Genomic DNA, 20,604 nt, shown 5'->3' with positions numbered 1-20,604 from the left:
TATGTGTTAAATGATTTTAAGTGTTACTTGTCTTACTCTCATAATAGTCTTATAGACACAATTTTTTTCTGATTCTATATCTGAGGAAACTGACTCACATAGTGGCGAAATAATTTACTTAGGGTTACATTGCAAGAAATGTTCGATAAAGAGTTTCAATCTAGTGCACAGCTAAGAACCATTTTGAATAACTAGAGTTCCTATGTACCGTGAATATAAACCTGTGGCAAGTTACGGATATACCATGTAACAGTAAAAAAAGAAAAAGTTCTATAACTGTGTGTTGAGAGAACACACCTTGCTTGCAGCCTAAAAAGAGTGAAAAGGCCTGCAGGTATTTTGGAATATCTGACTATAGTATTCATGAGGCATCAAGTAGCTTCAGAAACTTCAGATGAATTTTTTGTAAAATAAAAATGGCCAAATGGACAATGAGTAATGGAATGTCACATGTACAACTTCTTCCTCAAAATAAATTTATGGATTTGGGGAGATAACTTAGTAGAACATGCTCTTGCCTGGCAAGTGGAGGGTTCTGAGTACAATCCCCAGTACTGCAAAATAAATAAATAAATAAATAAATAAATAAATAAATTTATGATCATCCAGTGATTGCAAGTTATTAAACTGAAAAAAATTTTATTTGTTCTCTTTTACTCCAATCTAAACTTTTATCTTCAATATAGCATTCAAATTCTTTTTGTGATCAAAATTAAATTCCAAGTTGGAATTTCATTGATTTTTTCATCTCTTTTTCTTATTGATTTTTTGAGTTTCCTTTCCCACTGTTAAAACTTGCTAAAATGACATGGCTGACCTATTCTTACAAATCACAGAAAACAAATCATCAAGAATCCTTTTAGTGCTTTTCACTTAGAGACAAAATAATTTTCCTTCTATTCTGGAGACTGCATATTTAATGTTCATCTAAATTTAATCATCCATGTTTTTTTACATATTGAAAAAGCACTTTTGTGTCCATTAACTCATATTTATATCTAAAAATAACATTCATCTTTTCCTATCAAGCATCTATGAGTAATTTAAAGTTTTCCTTCCCAACATTTTTTAATGTACTATGTTCAGAGGAATAAAATATATTAGAATATACTCCTTTTCATTCAGTCTGCAGAAAACAATGAAATTAACATTTCACTTTACTGTGCTATAAATGACTTTTTTTCTAGGTCAATCTGCAGAAAATGAGAAGATGAAATAGAGGGTGCAAAACTTTTTTATGTAGACAATGAAGTAGATTGTCTAAATTTTGATTATTGTACAGATTAAGTTAGGTGATGCCTCAACAATGAAAAAAACTCAAAATCTCATTTCTTAACACATATAACAGTTTTATTTATTACTCAAAAAATAGTCTAAGTCCATCACTTTTCCAAGGGCAGGGCCTTTCTAAACTGTAAATTCAAATTCCACCTTGTGTCCATCTTGAAGTTAGGCCAAAGGTTTTAGTTCACAGAGGGCTCGCAGGATTTTTATCTGCTCCAGTATGGAAATGACACATCCTTCTGTTTTCAAGTCCTCTACTAGATGTGAAACCACAATGCCCAACTACAGACTGTGAAAAGTCAATAGGAACACAGAGACATTTTCTAAGCTGTAAATAATTTTACTATCTTCTGCAAAGGTATACAATTTTTTTAAAAACACATTTTAATGAACAATAAACTTCAAGAACTCTCCATGGATACAAAATGTGCCTTAAATATCACTTTTTATCAGCATATAGATATAGATCTACTTTTATTTTTATTATTTATTTATTTATTATTTTTGTGGAACTGGGGATTGAATTCAGGCCCTTGTGCTTGTCAAGCAAGCACTTATTCTACTGAGCCATCTCCCCATCCCAGATCTATGTTTACTGAACAGTGAAATTATCAAGCTCCAATTTGATCAAATATGAGGTTACCATAATTTCCAAGAAGACTACTAGAAGATTCTGGTATTTTCACTTCAGAAACTTTGGGAGCCAACATGTTATTTACAGGGTGTTTTTTTTTTTCCGAAACTGGGGATTGAACTCAGGCCCTTGCACTTGTTAGACAGGCACTTATTCCACTGAGCCATCTCCCTGGGCCTTTTACAGGTATTTTTAATAATATAATTATAATTTTATTTGCAATTCACAGAATATAGCATGAAAGTAGCTATTTTAAAATGATAGTTATTGAACTTCTTTTTATGCCAAAATACTCTATACTTATGACATTACAATTATTATATCCTTTGTAATAGAAGTTACTCATATAAAAATGTAAAATAAAAATAATTTTCAAAACATTTTAACATTAGTGATAAATATGAATCAACAACAGATGGAAGGCACCAAATCTTAATAAAAAATGAACACAAGATGATAAATGTTGTTGACATCTAGATAGCATTTTAATTTAATTCAATGTTAATGCAAAAAATAAAATTTTAAATAGCATATTTACTGATTTTGGCAGTAGTTTGTATAACAACATACAGAGCATACTAGAGGTCTATCACTCAACTTGCTTACAGTGAAGCAGCTTCAATATGAAGGGATTAAATGCTTTTAAAAAACCTTTTTACACACTAATTATTCAGCAAGTGTGTAATTAATCACAGTAATTAAGTTAGTAGGGTAATGTTAAGAAGTTACAAACTTGATATTTTTATGCAAATCATAAATCATAAAAAGGCGTTACGAATTTCAAAGAATATTATTGGGTTTTCACAATTTAACAACATAAAACATGCAAAAAAATCACAATTTTTATTACAAGAGAAAACACTGGGGCAATTTAAAATGATTGCCTTCTAAAGGTTATCAAAATTAATTCAAATCATGTAATATTCTACTGCTGAATATTATTCAGTACTGTACAATGAACAGTGCTGAAATGGAGGGAAATTTCATAGATTTGGGAAATTACCCATAATGTAACCTACTGTTTTTCTTTTTAACTAGAAGCAGAATAGAACAAGTCAGAATTTGACTAAAGAAAAAAAAATAGCAGCTGCACCAGCTAAAAGAAGTTTTGTAAATATCAAAGGCACACTATTTAGCTAGCCAAAGCAGCAAGCACTTCCAACCACTTTCCACTGAAAAACCATTTCCCATGTTAGCCAAATTTCATCAAAGGAAAAGAAAACATAAAAGTAAGAAACTGAAACTCCAATATTAAGTTCTTACTTCAAAATACATCAATTATAGTTGGCAGGATATTTCTGCTTACATTTTAATGATGTATACAAATTACATATATATAACAGTAGACACATTTTGAGCAAAATTATTGGTCATCGTCTAAAACATTTTACTTTAATTCTAAATGTTTTTAATAGAATGACAACAGATTTTTTTTTACTTCCTAAAGGAATAACCACAGAAGAAAAGACAAATAAACAAAGAATCCAAATCCTGTATTTAATTTTCAGGCAACAATTATGACCCTTTGTGGCACAGTGGTATTTGACTGGCAACTAAGTCCAGGACTAATTCTACAACACAGGCAAACTCATGCATTTTGGTATATATGTTAACTTTCACAATTGAAGTTTGCTTCAAACTTTGCTTCTTTTTTTTTAAATTTTTATTTATTTATTTATGAGAGAGAGAGAGAGAGAGAGAGAGAGAGAGAGAGAGAGAGAGAGAGAGAGAGGCCAGCTCAGCCCACCAGGGGGCGGGCTGGCTGGCATGTGGTGCTGGGGGATTGAACCGCGGTCCCTGATGCTTTTGCTAAGCTTGTTCTAAGTAGGTACTTTGCTTCTTTTAATGTGGAAATCTTGTGGTTTTTTTCCTCTTGATTTTAACCTTACTTGTGACTTGCACAAGACTTTCTTCTTCTTCTTCCTGTGTTTCTTATGAGGCTTCTTCTTCTTTACTTTTTCTCCAACTTTTTCTTGCTCCTCATGCTTTCTCTTCTTTTTTGCTGGCACCTCCTCTTTGTAATCGGATTCTGATAAAGACTCAGACGGTAATGGTTGATCTTCAGGGCAGGTCTTCTTTCTTTTCTTACTAAGGTTTCTAATACACTTTTCTTTATTTGTTTCATCCTTCAGCTTCCTTTTCTTTTTTATACACTGTTTGCTCCTTGATTCTGATTCTAATGTAGAATATTCTCGTGATCTGTATAAACGATTCTTCTTTTTCTTTCTCCTTTTTCCTTGTTTCTTTTGCTCATGCTCAGAATCTGAAGAACTGCTTGAAGAATCAGAGCTTGTTGAAGATGATAAAAACCGACAAGATTTTTTTTTCTTCTTCCCCTTTTCTCTTTTTTTAGACGAACTTCCATTTCCACTCAATAATTTCTTTCTGCTTCTTTCCAGCTCTTTCTTCCAGTTTTCATTCATTTTTTCTTCAAATTCAGCTAATGCCTTAGAACCTTTCCTTTTATTCTCTATTTGTTTCTTGACTTCTTCCCAAGTAGGCCTTGGTCTATTTAGGTAATCTTGTATAGTTGGGCCTGAAGATTGAGTTGGGCCCCTCCATCTGGCCATAGCTATAGGATTCATATAGGCCACCCGATTATCCCTCTTTCCCATGATGCCTAAGGGTTTTAAAGTAGATATTCAGTGGTCAAAGAAAACAAAGGATGACACTCTCCTTCAGTACTTCATCTCCTGGTCAACTAAGTAGGCTCTGTTCTGTAAGAGAAGTAGAAGAAATGATTACAGTGCATTTTAAGATTAAAAAAAGGCATAAAATTAATTGTTCATTTTCTTTCACAAGATAGAGTAGACACTGACAAATTTTATAACTTGGGAACAAGTAATATACACATTGAAGAATTTTGCACAATGACGGCACTGTGGTATGAAAGCAAAATAAATTTACCATATGTCTTGTAAAGTTTTGGTAATTATTCAAAATATAGAGAAACAAAGTCTTTTTATTGTGTGATAATTGCTTCTACCTTCATTTATCCTTGCTGTAATGGTATAATGAGAGACATGTGCAGAGGTAAAGTACACACCAGGTAGACTTTCTCCGACTGGAAAATGCAACAAAATCCACTGCAGTCTTTTTCACAGAAACTATGGAGTAATACTTGAAAAATACTTCTCCCTCAGTTTTCATATGCAATCCATTACTAAATCCTGATTTTTAACTCCTCAAATTAGGTTTTACTTCCATTCACTCTTCTCTAAATTTGCTATCATCAACTTAATCTAAACCACTATCATCTCTTACTTGGACTATTAATGTTCAGTACATATTAAGAGCTTATTATTTGTCAGGGATGGCTTATTGCTTTGCAATGGGTTTTCCCATTCAACTCATAGCCTAAAAGCTACTATGTTCATCTTATTATTAGTTCTATTTCATAGATAGAGAAATGAGCCTTAGAGAACTGGCATATAACTTGAGTAATGCAACATGACCAACAAATTTTATAACCAGTATTAAATCAAGACCTCATTGTATGAAAATGCCACACACATAATACAACATTATACTATCTCCTTACATTAACCTATTAATTGGTAGAACTATTTCCACCCAACTTCCCTTACTTTCTAATACATCTGTAAGGGGATCAAATCATAAAACACTCCAGTAGCTATAATGATGACCAAGTAAAAAACCCCTACAAAGGTCCTTCATGATGTGTATCACTTCTCTTACTTTCATCTAGTCACTAACTTTTCTTAGTCCTATGACTTAAATTCTTCTCTTGACTTGTAGAACATGCTAAGCTATAATGCTAATGAGAATAGTCAATTTCACAAGTCTCGACTTAAATTTTAGTGTCACAGAAAGGCAACTGTTCAGGTGAATTACATAAAATTGCCTATTTTGTAAGACAAGATCAGTTCCAACACCAATGAATACAAATTGGAAAAGAAGTCAATGCATACTTATTTGTAGATAATTTACATAAAATACTCTATGGAAATACTCTTATAATTAATAAACCAATTAAGTAAAGTGTCAGTATACAAAATCAGCACACAAAAGTAGAACAACGTTGTTGCACATCAACAATTAGCTCAACTGGAAAGACATGTGGAAATCAATGCTACTGACTGTGTCTTAAAACAGTACAAAAGAATCAATCTAACAAAAGAAATAAAAGATCAATTATCTCAGCTACTCTTATCTCATTGCTAGCACAAATACCTAGCACCCAAAATGAAGGAGATAAAGGCTTATTTTGCTCACAGTTACTGGATGTTTCAGTCAATATTCAGCTAGCTCCAAGGCAGAGCAGCACATGGCAGAGAGAAACCTTTGGCAATGGCAAAAAGCAAAACAAATGGGAGGTGCAGTGGCAACAATGGCTACAGAGAGCAAGTCTGTCTTCCTTAAGTTGCATTTAGGCTATCTGCCTCAGGCTGCTTGATGCAGTCAAACCCAATAATCCCAGCATCACTTACACTCATAAGCCCAGTGGATCATGAGTTAATCACAAACTCTTGATGTTTGCCCCATGATTGCATGAGGATTTGGGGAGACAACAAGACACAACCTATAACATTCTGCCCCTGGACCCTCAAAGACTCATGCACATTCCCTTGTGCAACAGGCATTTTAGTCTAAGAGTTACCAAAGTCCCAAAAGTTTCACCATTGCTTAAGAATTGAAGTCCCAAGTCTCCTCCAAGACCTAAGGCAAACTGTTAGCTGTGAGCTCCTCTACAAATGAAAACTTAAACATTTCCTACATTCAATGGCACAAGATAAACACTACCATTCCAAAAGGTACACACAGAAGGATACCAAGCACTGGGAACAAAGCAAGTTCAAAATCCAGAAGGGCAAACATTAAGTCCTATAGTTTTATGTGGAACATTCAAAGCAATGTGTGGCAAACTATAAGCTTCATTTAGTTCTGCCCCTATGGGACTTTTGGTTGTAGCTCCCATAGCTTCTCTCTTAGGCTGGCTTTGCTCTCTTTGCAGTTTCCCTTAGAAGATCAATATTCCTGGCTTTTCCAAACTACTGGGGTTTCCACATAATAGGCTTCTCCCTCACAGCTTTACACACTGCCCTCTTGGGGCACATAGCCTGGCATCCCAGGGCTTCTGCCGAAATCTAGGTGGAAGTTTTCTTAACCTCAGAACTCCTATATTCTGAATGCACCTAAAACCAGTGTCACATGGCTTATGCCAAGGTCTGTTACCAGCTGGAGCAGTAGCCAGGCTTTCTTCTCTCTTGGCTGTAGGGGTCATGGGCATGGATCACTGAGCACTCTGAACCTGATGCCGGTACCAATCTGGAACTTGGTGTAGCCACTGACTCCATTCTGGAACACGGGTCTCTGTGGCCTTTTACCAAAGCAAAGTCCCTCACATATGTGGTTCAAAGGCTACAAAGGGTGGAGACCTGCTGCCTTCAGTGATGCCCTCAGGCCATCCTTTTGATTCTCTTGTTCCTTCTGAGCAATGGAGATCCTCTCAGCTCTATCTTTGCAGTGTACCCCTTTATTGAAATTTCCTTTCTGACCAAACTCACATTTAAGTCATCCTGCTGAGCTCTTTGCTCTTGATTCTCAACATAAATCTGACTAAAAGCCCAAAACAATATCCATACCACTGCCTCAATATTTGACCACTTTGAAATTCCTTTTGAAAGATTAATCAATTCCCTGCACATAATCTCAGTCTCAGGCAAAGTCTTTGGACATGAACAAAATGCAGACAAACTTTCTGCCATGCCAAAACACACAACATTTTTAATCCAACAACCAATGTAGGGGCTGGGGAGATGGCTCAGTAGAATAAGCGCTTCCCTGGCAAGCGCAAGGGCCTGAGTTCAATCCCTGACTCCGAAAAAAAAATGTAGTCTTTCTTCCTAGAAGAAACCTCTCCATCCTGGTCTTTTCAGGCAAGATTTCTGTCAGCCTTTTGATCTTCTGAGCTCTGACTAGATTCTCCCATACAGAACAGCAAAAGCTGTTCCAGCACTTCTATTGTAGGCAATATCTCCAAACGTTTTCTATCTCTTCCCATAAACCATTCCTAAAAACTTGTAATATGTATAGTCAGGTAGTCACAACAATAACCCCACTTCTCTGGTACCAAATTCTGTCTTAGTTACTCTTCTCTCATTGCTGGGACAAATACCTGGCATGCAAAGTGAAGGAAAGAAAGGCTTATTTAGCTCACAGTTACTGGACATTTCAGTCCATATTAAGCTGGATCCGAGGTAGAGCAGCACATGGCAAAGATTAACCTTTCATCATGGTGGCAGTGTCAAAGAGCAAAAGTGAATGGGAGGTGTAGCTGCAAAAATAGCTACAGAAATCAAGTCTGTCTCCCTTAAGTTGCATTCATATTATCTGCCTCAGGCTGGGTGTAGCATTCATACCCATTATTCGCAGCAGCACTAATACCCAAAAACCCAAGCAGCAATCACACTCATAAGCCCAGTGGATCACAAGTTAATCACAAACTCTAGAATTCCACCCCATGACTGCATGAGGCTTTGCGGGGGTGGGGACAACTAGACACAAACCATCACAGCAATGTATTGAAAAGTATAACAATATCAAAAAAGATATGGAAGAGGAGTTCAGAACATTAAGAGAGGGGCTGGGGAGAAGGCTCAGTGGAATAAGTGCTTCCCTGGCAAGTGCAAGGACCTGAGTTCAATCCCCAGTTCTGGAAAAAAAAAATTAAGAGATATCTTCTGTTCTTAATTGGAAGAACCAGTAATGTCAAAATGGGCACGATGCCAAAAAATGACATATACACCTAAAGTGATTCCAGTCAAAATATCAAGGACATATTTTACAGAACTAGAAAAAATGTCTAACAGTTATGTGGAATCAGAAGAAACCTAGAATGATTGCAGTAATAAAGTAGCATGATATCCACCCATGTTGAAAAAAGAATAAGAATATATTTATCATAACATGACTGGGCACTGGAAATGGAGCTATAGGTTTTGATGTTTGCCCTACTGGATTTTAATCTTGCTTTGATTTGATTTCTTTGTCCGTTTTTCTGCCTTTTTGAATGCGAATGTTCATCTTTTATTATTGTATGTTAAAAGTATTTAAGTTTCTTTTTGATTTTCAAATGGATGCACAGACAAGCTTGTCTTGAGACTCAGAGGAGACTTTGGAATTGGACTTCTCAACAGTTCCACAACTGTTAAAATTTTGGTGACTTCAAAATGGACCAAATGTGTTTTGTATAATGAGATAGATATGAGTCTTTGGGGGACTAAAAGCAGAACGTTGTATTTTAGGTTTAACATATACCCCAAAACTCTCATGTGTTCAGGGCATCATTGGATCACAGATGTGTTATACTTATTAGTGAGTTCATCTAATGAAGAACTTAGTAGAGGCATGTGCTGCTATGAGGTGGAGCCTTGTTGGAGTTAGGCCACTTGGGGTGTGACATGGAAAAGTATATTTTTGGCTGTTCTTTTCTGTCTTCACATTGTGACAGCCATAGGTTGACCACATTTTCCTTTACCAAGTCTTTCTGCTATCCTGTTTTCTTCTCAGTGTTCGTAGACCATAAACTGAAATCATGAATCTAAATAAATGCTCCTTTCTTTCACTTGGCCTTACTGTATTGTGTTGCAATGTCACAAAGTTGACTAAGACAAGTCAATAGTAATGTTTGGTAACACAATGACAATCAAAGAGTGAGAATACAAGCCAGGTGAGTGTGTTTTAAAAACTGAACAGGAGTTGAGCAAGTAGGCATCTATCATACACAAACACAGTAGAAAAAGGAAAAAAAAAACACCTGCCAACACATGCTGTGCTGGCCCCACCCTCTGGGCACATGGTGTTACAGGCCTGTAATCCCAGCACTGAGGAGACTGAAAACAGGAGGATCACTATGAGTCCAAGCTATGTAGTGAGACCCTGTACTAAAAACATTAAAAAAGAAAAAAATATAAAAGGTACCTATAATAAGGGATACAGAGTTAAAATTACTTTCTGTTCTTTGCTTTTGAATCAAAGATATAAACAAATGCATGATGTGTGTACAAGGTTAAATACAAGGACAAAAATTGTTTTAAGAAGATAGATAATAAAGGGAATAACTGTGGATCAAGATTATAGAGGAAGTAGAATAAAATATTTTTACTCAGTGGTGGGTACCACAATAATCAGTTAAGATATCAACAGGATACAAGGTTTAAAAACAATGTTTAAAAATCATTATAACAGAAAGCAATAGGAGACAATGGTAAAACCAATCAATTGTGTGAGAGTCCTAAAGAATTGAGAAGCATTTATGCTCTTTTCCCTGAAGGTAAAGAACATAGGGAAAGAAGAAAAGTTGTTCTGACAAGTTTTCTCACCCAGAGCCAGCCAGATAGCTCAGCAGGTTAAAGAGCCATACCAGCTGCACCTTCAGGGTGCACTGAAATGGTGATTGAGACTGTGAATGGTGGCATGTGCCTGTAATGCTAGCATTTGGGAGGCTAAAAACAGAAGGTGACTATGAGTCTTATCTATGTAGTGAGACCCTGTAGACCCTGTACTAAATATATAAAAGAAGTTTTCTCACTCAAACACACTTTTAAAAGAAATACTCTGACTTATCTCAGCTATCTATTCTAAAACTTGGGGAAAGCTAATTTTCTGTATCTCTTCATTTGTACAAAATATGCTAACATCTTGAATGAATATACTTTTTAACACCCATCCTAGTATTCAGTGTGTTTAATAGTATTTGCTCACTGAGTTTAAAAATCATCTATTAATTGCCAAGCTCTATATTCCATTGAGATTATGGTCATATAAATACAATTATTCATTAACAAATATTGAACAAATGAGGGTATAACTAAGGCTGCAATTTAAAGATGAAAAAAAATGTAAAAGATGCTATGGAAGGTAGAATGAGGGACTTAATTCAGAAAGAAAGGTCAAGTTGAAGATGCTGACATATAATGTGAATCCAGATTGGTAAGGTACAGCTAGTCCACTCAAATAGAATGAAAATAATGAAAAAACCAAAGTTTCCTGACTATTCTAAGCAGAAAGACTATCACGTGCTTTCATTCCTTCAAGGAAAAGCTAAATGCAATGCAAAATATGCTTACCACTATGCTGGTACAAATTAGTTTATCTTGTTCAATGTTATTACATTTGTACCACTTGTCAGTGAACATGCTCAGGCAGGTAAAGGTCAATCTGAATGTAAATGCATGTAGTTTCTATTGCAAATTTCACCAAGGCTAGTCATTTTATAGATATTCTCTACAAATACTTTCATTGAATTTTCAGTGGGATGTACAACTTTTGATGAATTCTCACAGACATAAGCACATGAATGAGAACATTTTTCAAAAGAATTGGAAAACTCTGAGACAATCAAGCATCAAAATCTTCTGCAAAGACCTGAACATTTGAAGGGGGCCCTATGAAACAATCTGAATGTTCTTAGGTCACATTAGATGATGAAAACTAGCATGCTACTGAAATACATGTCTCTGGGGAAGCTAATCGAAGGATTTTAAGATATCAGTGTGTCTATTAAATTATAAAATGAGAGTGATCTGCACATCTACACTAAAAATAATGAATTGCTACATTATGTTTTGCCATTTCACACTGGATGATAACAGAGAAAAATCATAACACAATGTAATTCACACGTCAAAGAAGAAAGAAAGAGGATTTTATCTAATGATTTAAAGACATTTTATAATTTTTTGGAAATATTTAGCTCAAGCTATTAAGTACAGTATGACATTTTTCTACTACATAAAATTCTAGAATGAGTATATCCTATTTTAATTAGTTAATATCATTCTGACAGAGGAATTATTGCTTTTATTTTCACTGCTACCAACATGCTAGAAGACTATGCTGGATTGAACCCATTTTTCTCAGGTGCATTCCCTCCAACACAGCTATGTCACTGGTATCATTCTTGAGACTAGAAGTAGAAGTCAAAATTGTCATTTCCTCTCTCTTTCCTGTATAGAAGTGTTAAGTAACCAGGGATCAGTGTCTTCAGTCTCAAGGATGATACCAGTACACTTAAAGCCACAAAAATACTACAGATGTAAGTCAAAAGATACAACAAATGATAGTGTGAAGCTCTCCAAGTATAAATTTTAGCCAAGTGTTTGCTTTAAAGAAGTCACTACTTTACCCTTTTATTTATTTTAATATAATAATACCTTCTGGATTCAGATAAACATATTGGTAGGCTTTTTAGATAAATGAAGCAAAATGCTCTTTCAAATCAAAATTTTACAACTATTTCTAAATTAGACATTGATATATCATAGATATATTTATTCATGAGATAAGAAACAATGCTATAATTTGTAATACAGTCTGAAATATTTACAAACTTATTAACAAATATATTACTTCAAATACTAAATAATATTTTTAAATTTAAAATAAGTTCCAATTTATGGAACTGTTACAAGTACTATATAGAACCCAGTTTCCTCATGGTTAATATCTTACTTTGTTATGGAATAAATAGTCCTGGTTCCTTTCACTGTAAAATGAAATTAAGGAGTAATAGCAGGTTTCTGCATGTGTTCATTGTGACCACAGCACAATGCCTTTAGGCTCTCTAACTGCCATAGCTAGGAAATATATGATACGCTTTTAATTTAAATGCATGTCAATTTACATAAAATACTTAGCAATAGGACTATAACTCTGAATCATTTAGAGATTGCACTCAGAACACTGACTATCTAGGCTATAATGAAATATGATTGAATCATTATGGCCAAAGACCATGTTATGGTTATTTTTCAATGAGTAGAAAATTATATCTCTTATATGTAGTTCTAAAGTTGTTTTAAAAGGCAAGAAACATAATTTAAAGAATAAATCAAAGTCCTTCAAAAGAAATTGATTTACAATATTCATCTCTTTAGCACATAATGTATGTTAGTCAAGATACTACTATAAGAATAACAGTTTTAATAGTGTCATCTCAATGATTGAAGAAATTACCTGCAGAAAATTAGCATGTGTATAAATGCAAGTACCAAACACTATGAAACCTTTTCTAGGAAGGTACTTATTTGGTCAGTATATGTGATATGATAAGTGACCAGTCACTGGTAAATAAATGTATTATTTTTGAGTTTCTGTTTAACAAATATCTCACATCATGAATTTTATAGAAATCTTTAATAAGACCAACAAATCATGAAGTCTGCTATTAGTGTTTCTTAGCACCAAACTTATAAAATCAATTTCATGCCTGACTAGCGAGATACAATTGTACCTTTCATTGCTCCTTATAATTTTATCTAAATTTTAGCATTCAACGAAATTGATAAAATTTATACTGAAAGATCATATATTATGTACTGTACATCTTAACTGGTTCACAGCCTAAAATCTGTAAACTTTTCCAAAATACATAGTTGTACCAATATATATTTATTATCCTTTGCAATAACATACAACACAAGAGCATAAGCATATTCAGCAAAATGCTGTGTGAGTGTCTTACTGTTTTTCTAGAGGACACAGTTAAGGGAACATCCCTTCATGCATGGCTTTATATAACTAATTTATTTATTTATTTATTTATTTATTTATTTATTTAAATTTATTGAATTCCTAGTGATTCTCCTGCCCCAGCCTCCCCAGTGCTGGCATTATAGGCATGCACCACCACACTCGGTTTTGATGGCCTGCAAGGCATGCCTTTTGTTCCAGGGCCAGCACAGCATGTGGAATCAGGGATTGAATCTGGGTACTTGCACTTGCCAGGCAGGTGTTTAGACCTCTGAGCTCTCCCTCAGGCCATAACTACTTAGCTTTAAATGTATCAAAGCCTCAATAATTTCTACAAAAGGTTGATCATATTTGAATTTTTTATACCTTATACATCATATATATATATATATATATATATATATCTTATGTATGTTATTTTTAATATTTTTATATCTTAGTTACTTTCTCATTGGTGAAATATAACCCCCAACACCAATTAAAGGAGAAAATGTTTTCTTTGGCTCAGAGTTTTTAAAGGTTTAAGTACATATTTGCCTTGTTTCAAGGCAAAACAGCAGTGTAGAGCAGCATGGCAAAGGGGAATTTCTCATGGAATTGCATGCAGGAAACAGAGAGATCAAGAGAGGAGGGAGGGAGAGACATTTTGCAGGCAAGACCTCCAGTGACCCACCTTCTCTGACAAGGCTTCATCTGCTAACATCAAGTTCAGCTATAAACTTACCCGTGCAATAATTCACTGGTAAGCATTATGCCCCCATGACCCAATAACTTCCACAAAACCCCACTTATCATAACATGATGTTTTGGGGGACATACAGATATAGACAACAACAATTTAAAATGCTAGTTATGAAATGGTAGAAAACATCACAATTATTAAGCTAATTGTAATTACATGCATCATGTCTTTTTACAATAGAAATGACTATTTATGCACATTTCATTAAAATTCAAAAGCCATAGCATACAGACATATTTGCTACAATAATTAAATTACAGATTGATATTTCAAATATTACAAGAACTAGCCAGAAGCATCAAAAGTTTTATAATAATTATTATTATTATTATTATTATTATTATTAAATTTATATTATTGTGTTGGGCATAAAAAGGAATATATTTCCATCTGAGGCCCCAATAGCAAATCCATCTGGACAGAACCACAGAAAATAAACCTAAAATTCATGTGAAGCCAGGAGAAATACAGAAGAACAAAAGCAATCCTGGACAATAAGAGAAAAGTAGAAGGAACTATAATTTTGGGCTTAACATGACATTACAAAGCTACAGTGATAAAATGAGCATGATACTGGCACAAACACAGAAACAGAGATCAGTGGGGCACAGGGGAGGATACAGAATTAACCAGCAAATACCCTTAGAGAATGATAGGCTCTGTAATACATGGTACAGGAGAAACTGCGTGATACACGTGGAGGATTGAATCTAGACCTATACCTCTTACCATGTACTAAACCAAAATAAAAAGGAATTGATGACCTGTATGTTCAGACAAAATTATGTAATCTGCTGGAAGGTAAACCTCTTGAAGACACAGAAGTTGGCAAGGATTTTCTGAACATAAGGCCAGTCACATAAAAAAAAACACAAAAAATTTAAACATGGAATGATATCAAATTAAAAAAGCTTCTGCACAGTGAAGGAAAGAAGCAGTAAATTGAAGAGAGACAATCCACATAATGGGAACAATTGTTTTTGTCTACTCCTTGAAAAAAGAACTAATGGGTAGAATTTAAAAGATCTCAAAAACAGTTGCAATGAATAGACACTTCTCAGAGCAAATACAAATGGCCAATAAACACGAAAATGAGATCAACATTTCTGGACATAAAAAATACTAATTAGAACAGCACTTAGGTGTTATTCTACTCTAGAAAAATGGCTATCATCACAAAATTTAATAATAACAATTGCTGGCGCAGGTGTGGGGGAAAAGAAACCCCTCTACATTTGTTCTGGGAATGTAGACTCATAAAACTATTATAGAGATCAGTATTGAGATCCCTCAGCAAAGGGAAACTAGAAATTCAATTTGATCCAGCTATTCCAAGTCCACTTCTCGGTATTTTCATGAAAAGTGTTACAGACATCACATTAGAGGGACACACGTATACTCATGTCCGTAGTAGTATAATTTGTAAGAGCTAGTTCTTGGAAGTGACTTATAGGTCCATCAACATATGAATGGATACAGAAACATTAGTATTTTTACTCAATGGAGTACTACTCTGTATAAAGGATAAACTTGAGTCATTTTTAGGAAAATTGGTGCATTTTCAGAACACTGTGATCAGATATACAATCATAAATATTAACTGATTTATCTTAAGTGAGAAATTGAAAATACAAATAAATTATATAAAAAAGAGAGATAACAGAAAAATGTACCACTCTCAAGAGGGAAGGGGACCAGAAGATAGAGGGACATGTGAGAGAGGAAAAGGAAAAAAAATAAGAGGTGTATTGTGCATGAAAAATTTTCCATGATGAAGGCAATAATTTTGTGTTGAAAGTATGTGCCAATATTTTTGGAGTAAATTCATCTTTTTATTTTTTAAGGAGGATAAAATATATTTAAAAACACATTAGAAATTACAGAGTCTCAATAAACAAAATAATAGAAATCCAACAATAGTTGTTATATTACATAATGTTGTCTTGAAATTAGTTATTTAGATTACCAGATACAATCATGCAAAATTGGTTAAAAAATGATAAGAAATTAGGAGAAAAACATTAGACATTAAATATTCCTTTCAATAGACCAGAACAAATCAGCAGTACAATTATACAAGCCATCTTATATAAAAACATAAAAATATATTTTTCCATTCCTTCCTTTGTACCAATATTTTTTTACAAAAGAAAGAAGAGAAATCTGTGGGAGAGTGCATTCAGGATTAGTCAGGGACAGGTAAAAAGAAAAGTTCCCAATTCAGTTAAGTGCAGGAAGTTTTAAATGCTTGGACAAAGGGACAAAAGCATTTTAAGGGGCCAGGGAGATGGCTCCATAGAATAAGCACTTCCCTGGCAAGCACAAGGGCCTGATTTCAATCTCTGGTTCCACACAAAAAAAAAAGCATTTTAGAAAATTCACTAAGACTGTATTAATGGAACAAACTGATTATTAGAGTTCACTAACATTGTAGTTGAAGGTCCATTTGCCCCATTTACTTTGAGAGTACTCTCACGGGAGTCATATAATTTTTCTGTCATAGTACTTATTTCTGAAAATGAAGTTGATATAGAATGATTCTTTTAAAATATAATTCCTTGTCCCTAAACTCAAATAAAATATTCTTTGGGAATAGTTTGAAAATTGTAGAGGCTTATAAATGCAAAGTGTTGATGTTTTATGACAGTTGCAACAATGATTGCAATTATGCAGCACACACCAGAAACAGAAACTTTTACAAGTGGTTTGCATGTATTAACTCATTTAATTCTGAACAACTCCAAGAAGGATGTAGTATTATTTTTCCTATTGGAAAAAATGAGGCAATTTATCTCAGAAAGATCAAGCAACTTTCACAAGACATAAAGCTAATAGGGGCTAAAGCTTAGATTAAACTTCCAGCAGCCTGGTTTAAAGTCCAAATTATTAAAGAGTATTGTAGTAGTAGGTAGAATGGCTGTACATTCTTGTGAAAGCTAAAATAAAATGGAATATATCCAATTGTGGTGTTGTATGTCTGGAATCTCAGACTCTAGGAAGCTGAATGAGGAGGATCTGAAGATGGAAATTGCCCATCTCCAGCACAGGCAATGCAATGATTTAGAGAGTCTCTCAGTTCCCAGTACTTCAAAACTAAAAGCAAAAATACAATTATTTGTAGCTATGTTTCTATATTCAGGTTCAAGCCATAGGCCAAATGCCCCCTGAAGCAGAAAAACAGTATAATGAAACAAAATTTAAATTGGTTGATAAGAACAGTTTGTATAATTTGAGGGAAAATAAAGTAAATGTTCTTCCAAAGTGACTTAGTGATTCAAAATCTTTGGATATATGAGATATAAATCTCTGTAGTGTGGTGAGTTAGAGGTGAGATTCTAACCTGAACAAGGAGTGTGTTTGTTTGCATAGCCATATGGCTGTATACAATTAAATTTACAGTGATGGAGACTATTGGGAAAAATAGCAAGAGGGAGAAAGCTCAAAACTATCGCCAATTAGTTTCAACTTTTTTCCTTAGTCAAATTTATGAAGTGTTCAAATGAATTGATTCAAGTTTTTTCCATTTGTCTCCAAATATACAAGAAAAGGAAGGATAAAGAGCAGTATTCTAATAGCAAAAAGTAAATGCAAACTATCAAAATCAACCTGAACAATATATACATTCTCCTAAAATCTATTCCTTATGTATTTCAGATTACTTACTATTTACGTTTTTTTGTTTCGCATAGTGGCATATGTTTCTACCATCTGGATAGGGTAACATCTGTAGATTATATTTTGTAATGCTCAGTGTCTTCACTGGATTGCAGATCAATATAGATCTAAAGATTTAAAGCTCCTACACTACCCAGAATATTATGCTGTAGTCATTATTTTGATAATATTGAGTCACAGAATTTTTCAACTTGACACATAATGCCATGTCATACAGAATTAACTTAGAAATTATTTTAGCTATTTAATTTATCATTGCCAACATCAGTTGTCATGTAGTAATCAGGAATATGAAGACACAGTAATTGCATGCTAGAAAGAAAACGGTTTTAACCTAGACTCCTCTGAACTTTTGTCTTTTTTTGAAAGACAATGAATGAACCTGCCCATGTAATTGCTTGAGTCAGTTATCTGAGAATTCCATACCATTATTTATTTTAAACCCAGAATCTCCACATAACATATTTACATCCTGGGAAGACGTTAATTTTAACCTTTAATCCTTTAACATTCTTAAATATTGACATACAGATTATTTATGCAATTATTTAGTGTTCTAATATGCAATTTTGTCAATTCTTATAATCCTCTTGGTGCAACCAGTTCCAAAATGTCTCAGCAGGAAATTCTTCATCATGGAACTAAGTTTTATATAAAATTCAGTGAAACTTTTAAGGTGTTTATGACATGTTAACCTAGAAAACAATTTGTTTTACATCAGTTTAAACGGCTGTCACAGAAAATAAATTGTGCTTTTATAATTTTAATAAAATCATAACACAACATAAAGTGGAAAAATATCTTAACTAGAAGTTAAACCTGTGTGGTAAAAATATATAATATAAATATAAATGATCTACTCATTCACCCATTATACATTTTTTGAAAGCCTATTATAAGAAGAGCACAAGTGTTAACCAAGACAGATAAAACTCATGGTTGTATGATGTGTTAATTATTTTTCTCTTAGTGCTGAGACATATATATATATATAGCACAATGTTAATGGAGAAAATGTTTATTTAGTTCACAGATTGTAGATGTTTCAATCCATAATATGCTGGCTCCAAGGCACTATGGCACATGGCTGAGGGTTAAATTTTCATGATGGAGGAAGATAGCTAAAACAAGTTGGGGGAGACTCTATGTGTTCCTTATATGCTGGCTCCTGAGGGCATGTGTAGTACTCATACTCTTAGTCCTAGTCCAAGCTATGCCAAACCAATTAGAGGACTAAGTTACTAATCACATACTCTTACACTCAGCACAAAACACTCTAGATTCACCCACTTCTAAAAAGCCTCATGACCACTTGAGGCTATAGGGAGACGTTTAGAGACAAACCATAACATTTTGTCCTTGGACCCTAAAGACTCATGCACATCCTTTTATACAAAGGGCATTTCACCCATCTCCAAGAGTTTCTAACATTTGAAGAGTTTCAGTATTGTTAAAAAGTCCAAATTCAAAGTGTATTCTTAGAATTAATGCAAACTCTTAGCTGTGAGCCCCTATACAAATGAAAAGAAAGTTAAACACTGTGAGCATTTACTGGCACAAGATAGACCTTTCTGTTTCAAAAGTTATAAACAGGGCCTGCTATGCTGGCCCCGACCCCAGAGTGTGCTGAGAGGGAAACTGAGATGGCATGGTGGCTCACGCCTGTAATTCCAGTTCTTGGGAGGCTGTAAACAGGCAGATTACTATGAGTTCGATCTAGTGGTGAGACCCTGAATACCCTGTAGACCCTTCCCTAAAATAAAAAAAAGTATTACAAATAAGGGATACAAAACAATGGAACCAAAGAAAGGCCAAAAGCCAGAAGGGCTGACATAGAGTTATGTATTTCCATGTGCAGCATCTGAGGGAATCTGTGGCTTGATGTAATTTCCAAAGGGCTTATATGGCTCTGTCTCTGTGGCATTTTTGGTTGTTATAGCTCCTATGATTCCTCTCTTAGACCTGCTCTACTCTGTCCTTCAAGATTTCCTCAGATGATCCAATTTTCTGGCTTCTTCAAATTCTGGAATCTCCACTGCACCTTTCAATTCACACTCATAGTTTCACACTCTGCTCTCTCAGGGACATACTGTCTTGCCTCCAGTCTTCTTCTGAAATATAGGTAGAAGCCTTTATGATCCCTTATATCTTCCATTCTTCATTTATCTAAGCCCAGCAGCATGTGGATGATGACAGGATCTGCTACTACCTGGCCCAATAGCTGGGCTTCATTCTCTCTTGTCTATAAGGGTCAAATTCCTGGATCACTGAGCATTCTGAACCCAATTCCAAGAACCAAATTCTCATGACAGCCCCAATTCTAAACATAGTACTCTGTGTCTTTCTTTTCAAAGCAGTCTTTTACTTTTGCATTTTTGAGGCTGCAAAAGGTAGAGTTTTGGTGCTTTGTGTGATATTCTCAGGCTATTTTTTCCATTCTATTCATTATCAGCAGTCAAGATCTCCTTTATTCTATGCTTGCAGTCCACATTTTTAGTGGAGGTTCCTTTATGTCTAAATTTGCAATGTTTTAAATCATTCTGCTGGGTCACTTGATTTTGATTCTAACATAAATTGGGCTAAAAGTCCCCAACAATAACCATGCAAATTCCTCAACATCTGACTGTCTTGAAATTTCTTCTCCCAGTTAGGGAGATAGCTCAGCACCATAAGCACCTGCCTGCAAGCTCAAGGCGCTGAGTTTGATTCCTGCTTGAAAAAGAAAAGTAAAGAAAAGAAAAGAAGGATAGAAGGAAGGCGGGAAGGCAGGAAG

General features: G+C 34.5%; 1 protein-coding gene across 1 annotated transcript in view; it reads right to left on the bottom strand.

Annotated features, from left to right (window-relative positions):
* Positions 1-3,738: 3,738 nt before the first annotated feature.
* The window catches only part of LOC101572414 (protein FAM133A), a 29,396-nt gene continuing 12,530 nt past the window's right edge, over positions 3,739-20,604 (bottom strand). Inside the window, exon 2 of the mRNA XM_004648229.2 lies at positions 3,739-4,635. Within this exon, the coding sequence (XP_004648286.1) occupies positions 3,739-4,533 (795 nt within the window). The 5' untranslated portion in view covers positions 4,534-4,635. The remainder of the gene's footprint in view (positions 4,636-20,604) is intronic.

The sequence above is a fragment of the Octodon degus genome, unplaced genomic scaffold (assembly GCF_000260255.1).
Source record: "Octodon degus isolate 3935 unplaced genomic scaffold, OctDeg1.0 scaffold00371, whole genome shotgun sequence".
NCBI classification, from domain to species: Eukaryota; Metazoa; Chordata; class Mammalia; order Rodentia; family Octodontidae; genus Octodon; species Octodon degus.
This window is presented reverse-complemented; position numbering and strand designations above follow the sequence as displayed.